Source organism: Gopherus flavomarginatus, chromosome 7 (genome assembly GCF_025201925.1).
Source record: "Gopherus flavomarginatus isolate rGopFla2 chromosome 7, rGopFla2.mat.asm, whole genome shotgun sequence".
Taxonomy (NCBI): domain Eukaryota; kingdom Metazoa; phylum Chordata; order Testudines; family Testudinidae; genus Gopherus; species Gopherus flavomarginatus.
The window spans coordinates 51,984,546-51,998,383 of NC_066623.1; the positions used below are offsets into that span (position 1 = coordinate 51,984,546).

General features: G+C 41.7%; 1 protein-coding gene across 6 annotated transcripts in view; it reads right to left on the reverse strand.

Annotated features, from left to right (window-relative positions):
• The window catches only part of DNM3 (dynamin 3), a 358,777-nt gene that overhangs the window by 255,721 nt on the left and 89,218 nt on the right, over positions 1-13,838 (reverse strand). For all 6 annotated transcript variants that reach the window (XM_050963120.1, XM_050963119.1, XM_050963121.1 and 3 more), the window contains exon 10: positions 6,812-6,950. In XM_050963120.1, coding sequence (XP_050819077.1) covers positions 6,812-6,950 — 139 coding nt within the window. The remainder of the gene's footprint in view (positions 1-6,811; positions 6,951-13,838) is intronic.

The window sequence follows — 13,838 nt, forward strand, 5'->3', positions numbered from 1 at the left end:
GTTGTGAGCCAGGAGCTAGGTCAGTCTCTCTCTAGCTGTAGAGAGAGGAGGACAGGGCTGCCTGGGAGAGATGGGTACCTGAGTAGAGTGGTGCTGGGGAAAGGCAAGAGGAGCTTCAGCCTGGTAACTTCCCAGCCTGCAGGCCTTGTGCAAGGCCTACAGAGATACTGGGGCTGCAGAGGTGTAGCCTGGGGTTAGGCAGAGGCAGCTGGTCCAAACCCCCCTTGCTAGTGATGAGTGGTTTACAGAATGCAGTCTGCCCCAGTGAGCGGGGGCTAGATGATGACTGGCAGTAGCCACTGAAACAAGGTGAGGATAGAGGATTGGGGTTCCCTTGGGAGGGGAGACCCAGAGCATGGTGGGGTACTGCTGGGGCAGCACCCAGGGGTAAAGGGCACCAGGGTCCAGGAGGGACATAGAGCTAGCAGCAGGCGAGACACTGGCCAGTAGGGGCGCTCTGAAGCTGGTGAAGAGCTAATTCACAGGACAACCAGCAGGAGGCGCCACACTGGAGGGTCGTCACTTCGCTACACAAGGCAGGTGAGGTAATAGCTTTTATTGGACTAATTTCTTATTGGTGAAAGAGACAAGCTTTCAACCTGAAGAGCTCAGTGTAACTTGAAAGCTTGTCTCCTTCACCAACAAGTTGGTCCAATAAAAGACATTACTTCACCAGCGTTGTCTCCCCAACAGAAAGTCCTAGCCAACCTAAATGATTGGGCAACCCTATTGTAGATCACATTCATGGAAAAGAAATGTTAGGTGATGTACTTTGGAAAGAACACTTTATAGCCCAAAACTTGGCTGGATCTAAACCATAACTGCTCTGGAAGAAGATCCAGGAATCATTGAAGATAGACAGCTATTGTGATGTAGTTTGGAGGAGGCCTCCAGTTCCAACAATTCAGCAACTGTGTCAGCTCTTGCATTTAATGGATAAGGAAAAACTACCATTCTAAAACACCAAAGAAACAATTCTTCAGGTGACAAGGGTAAGATACTCTACTGTGATAATGCAGTTCCTCATTATCACAAGCCGAATCTATGACCTAAATTATATGAGTACATTGAACTAAGGGATTTTTGTTTGTTTTCAGAAGTACAGAAAAGAATGACTTTGGGAACAAAAGCAAATTCCATTCCCATTCTTCACTGACTATGAGGATGAAGGAGAATGCAACCAAATATATTACTTAATCTTAACTGAGATTTACTGCTTCAGACTCAGAGTAGAAATTAACATTTGAGAAGACATCATCAAGAGTCCATAACAATCTTCACAATATTTCCTAGACTCTACAAGCTATTTTCCAAATGAAGAGACTGACGGAAGGATCAGTCAGAAATGACACTGGACATTAGTCATTTTGTCCTCTTCCTGTGCTTATAATAAGGGAAAGAGTTACAGTTAGCGCCCTACAGTGCACAACCTGCTTCTTAGTAGTTTGGTTGGTTCAGTTTGATTCCCTTGGAGCATTTAAACATCACTATCTACAACTGTACTCTGTGCCAGAGTTCTGCAGTCATTTTAAAGCGATTCTGATTATTAAAAAGGCAATTTGTTCTGTTTGATCAGCCCTGCCCACACACATTAGCTAAAAATAAATGCAACTCATTATATCACCTACTGCAGTTTCCTCCCCTAATTATCTCACAGTGTCAGCCAGTCTAGAATACTTGATACTAAAGCTAGTGCAATTTTCTCATAGCTTACAATATTACATCTGCCAACACTAAGATATGAATTGCCAGATCATACTAAGTACGCTTTACGTATATATCCACCTATGGCTACCATTAAGCATACAGACCTAAAGAGTTAACAACTGACATAGTAATGAATAGCCTACACTAGGAATAACCTTTTGTCAGAAGGGGGCCCTTAATCTCCCTCAGACTAGATGGGTGAATAGCAAGGTACAAGACAGAAGTGTCAAGCCAAAAAGGTATCCTTCAAGAACCAGGAATTCAAACGCAGCAAAGCCCAGTGACAGGAACAAACTGTGTCAGGCAGATTGAAAATGGCAGTGAGGGGAACTAAAAGACTAGCTAGCCAAAGCCAGAAAAATAAAACAAAAGGAAATGATGTATTTCAGAAGCAGAAGTCTACAAGAGTCAGTTGGTCTGCTACACTATTGGAGAATAAAGGAAAATCAAGGTGGAAAGGGACACTGCAGAAAAAGTGAATGGATAAAAATTTTCAGAAGCACCTAAGTCCAATTTCCAAAACTGACTTAGTCACTCAGGAGCCTAAGTCTCTTTAAGAGACAACATGGATGGCCCTAGACTAGCTGCCAGCAACTGGCACCCTAAGCGAACCATGCAATCAGCACTCCCCACCCCCAAACCCAAGGGCAGATCTAGGCTGAGGTCTTTGGTAAGCTGAGAGACATTTTGCCCCTTGTTTCCTTTTGATGTTTTTAAGCATTTTTTTAAAACAGAGGCTTAATTATTCGGTTTGTCCATCTGTCTGTCAAATCAATGTTTCTGAGATCAGATAAAACAGAGACACGACATTTTCAGAATAGGTTTGTACACAACAGCTAGATGATATTTCATTCAGATTTCAAATAAAAATGCATTAAAATGTTAATTATAATTTTTATTATTACAAATCCAAAATCATCTTCACCACTACCTCGATATACCACCACCCGATACAACACAAATTTGGATATAACGCGTAAAGCACTGCTCCGGGGGGAGGGGGAGCTGCGCACTCTGGTGGATCAAAGCAAGTTCAATATAACACGGTTTCACCTTTAACGCTGTAATATTTTTTGGCTCCCAAGGACAGCGTTATATCGAGGTAGAGGTGTATTACGCTATCCTGCTTTAACTGCCATTACCACCACATCCAATATAGAAAGAAATAAGAAAACTCTTAAATGAACCTTAATGTGTATTTACAAAACACTCCAAATAAAAAAAAACAGTGCTCTTAAAACATGACTTTTCTTGCTTTAAATTTTGAAAATTCAGTCACTATTTCTTTTAGATCCAGTTTTCTGGCTATTTCATGCTCTATTGACATTGTAGCAAGGCCAAAAAGCCTCTCTTGCACCATTGTTGAGCACAGGTATGTTTTTATCAATTTTAAATTTGAGAAGCTACGTTCCCCAGTAGCTATGGAAACTGGCAAAGTTAAAAGAAGGCGTAGAGCTATAAAAATGTTTGAAAAACTGAGTTTATTTTCACAAACAAACTTCAGTACCTCTTCAGGAGTGGAATGTTCTTAAGTCGTCTTGAAAAAGCCTAAAGCTCACTACACAAATCTGTAGCATCAATGTCTTCTGAATTTTCATGAGTCAATGCCGACTCTCTGCTCTGCATGAATTTCCAGCTATGCAACCTTGATGTATATTCAAGTTAGGGTGTCACTAGCATTGCCCCTCTTGTTGCTGGCAGATGTGTTTCATTGCGGCTGAGTTATTGTTTATCAAAATTGCGGAGTGGGTCATTTTGACCCCATGTCGCAAATTGAAAAAAAATTCACAAAAATATTATTTACTTTGCAGTAAATAAAAGATTTGACATAATAAATTCTCAGAAATGTAGAGAAATAAATTATAATTTATAATCCCTCTGTACATGCATGGGAATTGAAATAATGACATCTTTGTTATTTTATTTGGTTTTTTTAAATTAAAAAAATGAAAAAATGAAAAAGATTACTTTTTTTTCCTTGAATTTGGCGCCCCATTTAATTCAGCAGCCTAGGTGACTGCCTAGTTCGCCTATATGGACGGGCTGCCCAGAGAGAAAATGGTAATTAGTCTCCTACGGTGCCTGAGTTGCTTCTGAAAAATTGGTCTTAAGTGCTTCTGAACATTTTGCCCATCTACTTCTGTGCATCAGTCTACAGCACAGAGTATGTTGGGAAAATACTTATGTCGGACTTACCCTTTTCAGGTAATAAAGATGCAGAGCTGTCAGAGACTGACTTGTCAAAAGAGAGGTGCTAGAAGAAAGCCAAATTAAATAACAAGTCCGCAGGATCATATGGTATACCTAGAGTTCTGAAGGTACATAAGAATGAAGTAGCTAAGCTACTGAGGAAATGTAATCTATTAAAAATAAGCTGCTATATTAGAGGAGCATAAGGAAACCAACATTGTGTCTCTCTCTTAAAAAGACAAGATTGTGAAAGCTACAGATCAGCATGCCTTGCCAGGTAAACTGTTTGAAATCAGAGAGATAACAGCATAAAACATGAACAGACACAGGATAGGATAGAGACAAAATAGCATGTTTCTGAAAAAGAAGAACTATTGGTCTTTGAGAGTGATAATAAGAAAGTGGATAAAGGAGAGAGTTGTATTTATTTACATTTTTGAAAAAGCCTTTTATAACATCCCTTAGCCTGTTAAGGGAACTAACATACTGACATAAAGAACTGTCATCATTATAAACTGGTTAAGAGACAAAACAAATCGAGGAAATAAACTGTCAGCTTTCATCAAAGAAAGATGCTAATCATGGGGTGCCCAAAGAATCTGGACTAGGACTGCCAGTGTTTAAAATAGGTATCCGTGATCTGTACAAGAAAGTAATCAGTGAAATGACAACATTTGCAAATGACAGTATTTATGTTGGTCAGGCCAAAAGAAGACCAAGAACTACAGGAAGTCCTAGCCAAGTAGATCATTAGGCAAAACTATTGTAGATCACATTAATGGAAAAGAAATGTAAAGTGATATACATTGGAAGGAACACTTTACAGCCCACACGCTTGGTTGGATCTAAATCATAACTGCTTAGGAAGAAGATCCAGGTATCATTGAGGACAGCACAATGAAGACACCCAATTAACGTGCAATGGAGGTCTAAAAAGAAAACAAGAAGTTAGGTTGTATTAAGAAAGGAACAGAGGGTACTGAAAATATAGTATTGCCATTAAATAAATTGATAACCTGCCCTTACCTTGAATATTGTGTTCTGTTCTTACCATCTCAGAAAGGAATCTAGCAGAAATAGACAGGTTCTAGAGAAGGGCATTGAAAATGATTAGAAACATAGAAAGACTTCCTTCTGAGGGGAAGTTTAAAAGACTAGGGCTCTCTAAAAGCCAATTTTTTTTAAAGGAGCGTATAGTTTAATGAGAGGACTAATAAGAGAGGGCATAGCAAAGGTATAGAACAAGTGAATGTTATGGAAAATAAACTAAGAGCTCTCATTTACCTTCCTCTCACTGTATAGAAGAGGACATGAAAAAGACTACACATTTAAAACTGATTAAAAGGAAACATTTAAACACAATTGTTCTGGCACAGGAGACTGAGGTCAAGAGTTTAGGATTAAAGAGGATTAGACGTTTATGAGATTGGGTAACAAATTATAAGGAATATAAACACAAGAGTATTTCAGAGGCAAAAATCAACCACCAACTCTGTGGGGACTAGGAAGAAACTATGAAGTATCTGGTACTGGCAAGCTACTAGATGAGATGGACCATTGGTCTGATCCAGTACAAAAATTCCGATGTTCCCAAGATTAAGACATGAGAACAGATGACTAGCCCGCCACTGCGACTCTGACATGATTTCTATCATTGTTATTAAAAGCACTTTGGTCCTATCTGGGGTCTAAGCCATTTTCAGCCACAGTTAATGGTGGTCACTGGGGATCCATTTTTGACTATAGGTAGTTTTCAAGTGATTAAGGCACTTAGGAAGCTAAGCCACTTTTGAAAATCAGACTTTGACACTTGAATATGTTATCCCCTATAACCAAGGCATATACAACTGACTTCTGATTTCTATATTGAATTCAGTTCCACACTAAAACCTGAACTTTTTAGTCACAATAGGAAAATAAGGTTTTCTTTTAAAAAAAGTATAAATAAACCCAGGTACAGACTGTATGCAGACCAATCAGCCAGAATACTCATTCATACTATACTTGTCGGGACCTTAAACTAAGGTTTAATTATTGAGTACACACACTATTCGCTTTAGGGAAGCCAACTGCACAACAGTTCTTTCCAATGCAATTTGTTTCCTACATTCATTCTGCAATTCTTCAGACTAGTTCATCCTTCCACCCACATGCATAACTCCCAGTGGGGTAAGTGTGGGCAAATCAAGGGGAAACTGGATGTTTCTACCTTGTAGCCTCTTGAAAGTTGATGATGCGGAGTTATGGATTTGCATATATGAGAAACAGCACAGGCGGGTATTTCACCACTGGGACACTTCAGTACGGTTCTACTCTGAAAAGTTTCCATGCAAAAATGCTTTTTACTCAGCAGAAGTGCTCTCTGAATATATTTAGAATCTAATCTACTTTCTTTAGTGACAAAAGAAAGACTACTACTTTTTCCTATTGTCAGTGCTGCAAAGACAACTTCCAATGCTGGATTTTTCTGGCTTATGCCTCAACAGAAATGTTAATTAAGTTTAATTTGCAGGGACATCTATATGATCTCATTTTCTCTATATTATGCCTTCAGTAACAGTCATGCATCACCAACTGCAGCAATATGGTTATATAGGTGAAAATGGGGCCAGCACTTGACTGTTCTTTTTTCCTGAAAAAACAGAAACCACGCTGGCAATGATGCAAGATCTAGAAACAAGCCATTTTGAGCATCAGAAACAAAGATCAGTATTACAGTACTTTTTATTTGTAAACTGAGTAAACTAGATAAGAAAGCAACTAAGTCACAAATGTAGAACCATACCATCTCATATCATTGCATCGTTTTTCTGAGTAGATTCACATGGCAAAGCATCTTGCCCATAATATTATCTATCATAACACTAGATTAACAAGTGTACTTCAACTATTAATGAACTCATTCAGAAGTTACCTTTTTAGTGCATTTCTTGACAGTGTTGATTAACTCTTGCATCACCAGATCCACACTTTTTAAGCAAGGCCCTTTCAGCTTCACTATCTGTTTTTTAACTATAGCCTCAAAGGCCATGTCTGGAGTAAACAAACCTGTTCTGTGGACATATAATAAAACATGTAAGATACTGAAGAAAAACTTCAGGGAAAAGAATACAACTTTTTATATTGAATGTAAAGCAGAGTCACAAACATCATTATGATATAAGCAAAATGAATCTGCAAGTTGTAAGATGAATGACTAGCTTAAAAAAGTCTAAATACAGCATATGTTTATTAGTAACAAACATGATGCACTCATCTGACAAGCGCTGTTCAGTTATGAGAACAGCTCATAGAATATGCTCTGTAGTTTAGTTTGTAAAAGTAATGAAGTATTAGTGATATTAGACCTTAATACAGCACTTTCTCTGTTATTAAACCATTACTGAGAAATGGAATGAGACCATTGGGTTTTGACATGTGAATTATGGGGTGTGTAGATTAAGAAAATGGTGAATTAGAGATTCAAATTAATAGTTCAGCATGGAGGGAGAGTGCACAGTCACTATCTCTTAGGGATCCACCATTCATGCAGCTACAGTATGGGAAACTGTTGGCCAGCATTTCCATCAGACAGCATTTTCATTTTCAGGGAGTGACAGGCCAACTATAAAAATAGTCAGATGAAAATGACATGCAAAGCCTAGCACAGCACTCACTTGGTCTGTCTTTATACAGAAGATTTAACATGAAAATTAATGTGATTTTTTTTAAATTGTGGAGTCTGAATGAAAAAATAAAAAGTCCACTTATCCTGCAACAGTAGTTCATCAAGTTGAGCGCAAGTATACTGTAAAGCTACTCTTGAGGTACGTACATGTACTTTCAGCAGAGTCAAAACCGTCTAAAAGCAGTGACAAGTGGCGCTACTGCTCACTTGCACAGGACTGACCATTTGGATAGAATTACATAAAAATCCACAATCTAAGTTCCTTTCATCCCCAAACATATCGAAAGTCCTTCTCCCATCCATTCAAAACCCTGAACAAGCAGGGCAGCTGAGTGGTGTATGTGGACCTATATTGGCTGACATCTCACAGAACTAGTTACAGACAGACAAATAGCCTGTATTTCTCCTTCAAAAACTGCCTGTAGAGAGCCCCACTTAGGAGATATTAACTAGAAGTCACACAGCCTTTAAGGATATAGGTCTAAAGAAAAGTGAGATTATAGGACTGCTATCCCAAATTAACCATCCTATCTAGTTGACAAGCCAAGAATAATGCTTTATAAATGTAAGCACTGAGGTCCAGGTAGCAGCCTGAAGTGTCCACAAAGGAGATATTTTCTTAGACACATTGGGCAAAGGGCTTTGGATCAAGGGGAGCATGACTTTAGATCCCAAAGTATTGGGACACATAGTAGCTCACAGCAGACCTGTCTACAGCAGGGATTGGCAACCTTTTAGAAGGTAGTGTCCTGAGTCTTCATTTATTCACTCTAATTTAAGGTTTTGAGTGCCAGTAATACATTTTAATGTTTTTAGAAGGTCTCTTTCTAGAAGTCTATAATATATAACTAAACTATTGTTGTACGTAAAGTAAATAAGGTTTTTAAAACGTTTAAGAAGCTTCATTTAAAATTAAATTAAAACAGAGAGCCCCTCGGACCGGTGGCCAGGACCTGGGCAGTGTGAGTGCCACTGAAAATTAGCTCGTGTGCCGTCTTTGGCATGTGTGCCATAGGTTGCCTATCCCTGGCCTACATGTTCTAATTCACTGAAACAATCTCTGGGCCCCTGGATTTAAACTCCATATGCTACAAATAATATGGAAGACTAACAAAAGGGTTTGGTCCTACCTAAGCCATAGCCAATAATCTTTAACATCTAGTCTAGCATTTTACCAAACTTTCTAAAGCTGAGCCTCACTTTAGGAAAATGAAATAAATCATGTCCACCTGACTACCAGCCATGTGTTGTTGAAGCTTAATGTATACAACTTTCATGCTTCTCTCAAGCACAGTTGTCCTTCACACCATGCCAAGGACAAACACTCAAAACTTTGAGAAACAGTGACCTAGCCTATATAACATTACCTCCCCTGTACAGGGCTGGTGCAAGGAAGTTTCGCGCCCTAGGTGAAACTGCCACCTTGCGCCCCCCCCACCCAAGCCCTGTGGCAGCTCCGCCCTGAGGCGTCCCCCCTCCCCTACGGCAACTCCCCCCCCAAGGAGCCATCCGGCACCTCCCAGCTCCAGCTCACCTCTGCTCCAGAAGCCCTGCTGTGGCGCCCGTCGCTGGGCTCGTGCCACATGCGCTAAGCAGAGCTGCGGAGCTCTGCCCAGCCGCCAGCGCCACCGCCAGCAATTAGAAGAATGGCATGGGATGGAGCAGCCACTGCGCTGAAAGGGAGAGGGAGTCTGAGCCGCCGGCAGCCAGCCCAGGGGTTCCCGCCAGGCGGCAGCGCGCTGACCCAGGGGAACCCCTGGGCTGGCTGCCGGCGGCTCAGACTCCCTCTCCCTCCCAGCGCAGCAGCAGCTGAAAGGCTTTAAAAAAAATTGGGGGCGCCGCTTTTTGGCGCGCCCAAATGTTGGAGCCCTAGGCAACCGCCTAGTTGGCCTAAATGGTAGCACCAGCCCTGCCCCTGTAAGTTATATGGTTCAGAGAAAAGTCCTGGTAAATAAATAAAATTGGAGTGGAACTCAAATTTAGTCACGATCAGGTAAAGGATGGTTATCACATTATCTTTATTTTAAGGGAATTCAGCCATCAGGATTTAGATCTCACTCATTCTCCTTGGTGTTAAGATACTAGCAATGCTATAAGTACAGGTGATGCAAAGAATATTTTCCAAAGGGCTCCCACAGTGATACCAAATCACGTGAGCATCAAATTTAATTTCAAGGAGAGCACTGTTCTCAAGTGGGTGAAAAAAACATGCAATTGTCCTTTCAGAAATTGTTTCACTGTAGAATGTGCAAATATGGATAATCCTTGGCTGGACAATTATATTTGTCATCATTTTCTTATAAAGTGTTTCTCTGGAATCCTATGTGCTAAAACTAACCTGAAAACAGACAAATCATCCCTATTTAAAATAACCAGCCCATCTCAAACCAAGTATTTCACCTCCTCCAGATGCAAGTTACAGATATTTCCACAAAATGAACCCACGCTGAACTCCTCAGTAAATTGGTCATTTAGACACAGCAAACAATACAAGGTTCTGAAGCAGTGGAAGATGCACAGTCTTGGTCAGCAGCACAAACTGAAAATCTTTTCCATTTTAAGGCATAGGTTTTCCTCAAAGATTTAAGACTTTCCAGAAATATTCGCTTAACAGCTTAAGAGGACTCCAGATCAGAATTTCACAATACACCATATTGCAAGCCATGATATTTAGGAATCTCAGACCTGAATAACGGATTTGACTTTGATACTGTGAAAACAGATGCAGAAGAACTGAAAGGCAGACTAGATGCTTCAGCAGCAGGGATAATAGATCTAAATATAGATACTGACATGCCCACAAAGGACAGAACTCTTGCAATCGGTACCACTGCTGAAGCATAAAGGAATAAAAGTATACCGCAGAGTATGGCTAGAAGAAAGCTGTTCAAGAATTTTGGATCACTATTTCCTACAGAATAAAAACTGAAGGCACACTGAATTCTCCTTCAAGACAAAGGGAGCTTTTTGAAGGATCCCTGTAGTTTGGAATATCGACAATGCCAAAAACTTGAAAAACCCCTTATGATGGGGCTGATAAATTAAGAATGAGGCTGTCTGCCAAGACCATGTTCTTGCATGGAAAAAAAAACCAGAGAGCTAGAGGTGCAACTTGATATGGAATGCACCACTTCCTCAGGCTAGACAGTTTCTTGACACAAACAACAGGAACGAGCTCCCCCTACTAGTACATATGATACATGGCTGTGGTGATGTCTGTCAAAATCAGTACAGATTTGTCATGGATGTAAGGAAACAAAGTTCCCCCTACCATCATATTGCTCTGGATTCCAAGAAATTTGTAATCCTAGATCTCTATGGATTTTGAAACCTCTTGTACCTAGAGGCAGTGTAAGTGGGCATCCCAACTTACGCCTGAGGCATCTATCAAAATCACAGCTGACAGGAGCCAAGCAATGGACTGTACTCCAGAAACATTTTATGGACTGTCTACCATGAGATTCCTGCATGGTTTAGGGTATTGTCATCAGTGTTTATAAACCATCTTTCAGAGTCCAGTAAGTTGTCCTCATCCAGTACTCCACAGGTCTCATTCTGAGCCTAAATAAAGAATCATCTATTAGGCTCACAGAAATAAAAACCACTTACAAGCAATGCAATATCATGTGTTTATGCAGTTTTTAGTAGGTGATGGATGCTAAGTCATAACTTTCACTAGAAAGCTCCCAAGTTATGTCCCAGAGGAATTTATACAGTGCTTTGGGGCATCACCAGGGATCTAGGGTAACAGTTGAGAGAGAAACATAATGAAGGTGAAACTTCATGCAGTAAATAGACATAGGAATGAACTTTGTCTAGTTAGCAAAGCTCTGACAGTATCAGATAACTGGAGTTAGAAACAATAACTCCTATCCAATGCCAGGGAAATGTAGCTATAAGTCTCCCCTAGTTTAAAAAGAATGCAAGTTGTAAATGGGAATTTGTGTAATCCAGTTGACCTAGGAACAAGTTCATTGCAGATGTGTGACACACTTCCATTCTGGCTCTCTGGTGTCTTGACTTAACCCCTGTGCAATATGGGTGTAAAAAGTTAACAAGTCTGAATGGAATTTATTTGCACTCTGCACAGATATAAGTAAGTACAAGTATAATCCACTGATGAGCTTGTTACAAGTCCTGCTTTGTGCTGATCCGCAGAGTATCTGAGTGTGACAGATATGGCAACTTACTGCCCGATATGGGATCTTATTAAAATTAAGGTATCATTGGGCTGCACTGTATTAAACAAACAGTTTATGTATGATTCTGTTCTACTCCATAGGGAAGGTCTGCCACATTTCCTCCTGGAACCAAAACCAGGTACCATCTCCTGGGAAGGTTCACGCATACTAGTGTAAGCACAGTTTGGATGAGCTCTCCCCTGACATCTAGTGGTGAGCTGTCCAAAGAGACTTCAGAAGCTGATCTTATTTGCATGGATACACCCACTCTGGAACTGCTCACCCAAATGATCATTTGTGGCTGGTGTTGAATCCCCAGTCTCCTTGTTATTGGGGCAAGGGTAATAAAGGGTTACTATCCTTGTTGTGTGAAGCGAGGGCAGCAGAGCTGTACCTCGCATACCCCAGTGGAGGGACTCACCCTCAACTGAACAGCACTCGCTAGGCAGGGGACATGGGTTCCAAAAGCCAATGAGTTGAGAGAGAGTAGGAACAGGTACTTGTATCTGGTAGCGTAGGCCTTGTTTAAGGGTTGTAGACACCCTTTGACCCTTCCTCTCTTCATGGTGTAATAAATGAGCTAATTTAGACTCAATTGAGAATCTTGTTACGGGAAGCGGAGCTGAAATCACTGATACCTAGGTCTAAGTATTAAACCAACTTTGGGATGGTGTTTCTATTGCAAGAGACTGTCCAGTGTGCACCAGCAGTGAGGTTCCCCCTCTAGCAGCTGAAATTGAGAGTTGTGTTAAGTGTAGTGAGTGAGCAGCTGGTAGAGAGGCCTGGAAAGTGGCCCACAGGGCAGCTGGTAGAGAGGCATGACCAGCAGAGCAGCTAGTGGAGAGGGCCAGAGCAGAGCCTCGCAGAGGTGTGGCAATCAGCTCTTGGGGCAACAAGCAATTGCCCAAGCAGTGAAGCATGTAAGGTGCCACTCTACCACCACCACCACCCCGCCTTCCACACAGGGTGGGAGGTGAACTCTGCGGATGAACCTCTGAACTCTGGGGCTGCACTGGCCAAGGACAGCAACTGTGAGTCGCATACAGAGAAGGGATGGGCACATTAAAGGGACTTTTGGGTTGCTGGACTTAAGACCCTGAGGGGAAAAGGACACTGCCCAACTTACTTGGGGGTGGGTCTTTTGCTCATGGTTTGTGTTTATGAGCTCTAGTTGTTGTGTTTTCCCAAACTCATGCTGAGTTAATTCCCTCCTTTTATTAAAAGTTTTGCTACACTAAGACTCTGTGCTTGCGAGAGGGGAAGTATTGCCTCTTAGAGGCACCAAGGGAGTGTTGCGTAATTGTCCCAGGTCATTGGGCGGGGGCTCGCACCAGTTTTGTGTTGTATTGTTGAAAGAGAACTCCTAGATATTGAACCCTGCCCTTGTTGCTGCTGTCTTCACCTGGCAGAAGGGTTACACTAGTGCAAACTGGATTCTCATAGACCAAAAGACAAAAGGAAGGAATTTTGGATTAACAGGCCAAACTTAAACTGACTCGGGGCCTTCTTCCAGTAAACAGAAATACCTGCGTCCAAGGGGGACCCCAACCCTTGCAGAAGAGTTGAGAGGACTTTGTCCTACTGGGGCCCCATAAGACTGATGGTAAGCTGTTAGCATGTATACAACGTTGTTTTAAAATATATGTTTTCTCTGTAATGCCTTTATCTGAAGAATAAGTGTGATTGCTTGGAAAGAGCTGTATGGTAACTTGGAACTGCAGGCAATTATACTCTTCAGAGCCCTCTGGTAACAAGCAAAGTGCAGGTGCTGGCCTATTGAGGCAGGCTGGCTTGCTGGGGATATCACAGTGTAAGGCAGGGAGCTGTGCAGCCAGGGCCGTCCCTAGCTATTCTGGGGCCCTACACAGTCCCCCCATGGGGAGGGTGGCAGGCCACTGTGATGGGGAAGCTGGCCCCAGGCCTACATGGGGGAGGAGAGCTGGCTGGGGGATGGGGGGAACCACCCCCTAGCACTCACCCGCAGCATGGCTGGGGCTGGGCCACTGCACTTCCCACTGCCAGTGAGTGCAGGTCAGGCCCTGCTTCAGTCTTCAGGGGAGTGGGGGCAGGGCTAGAGAGGAGCAGGGGAGGGA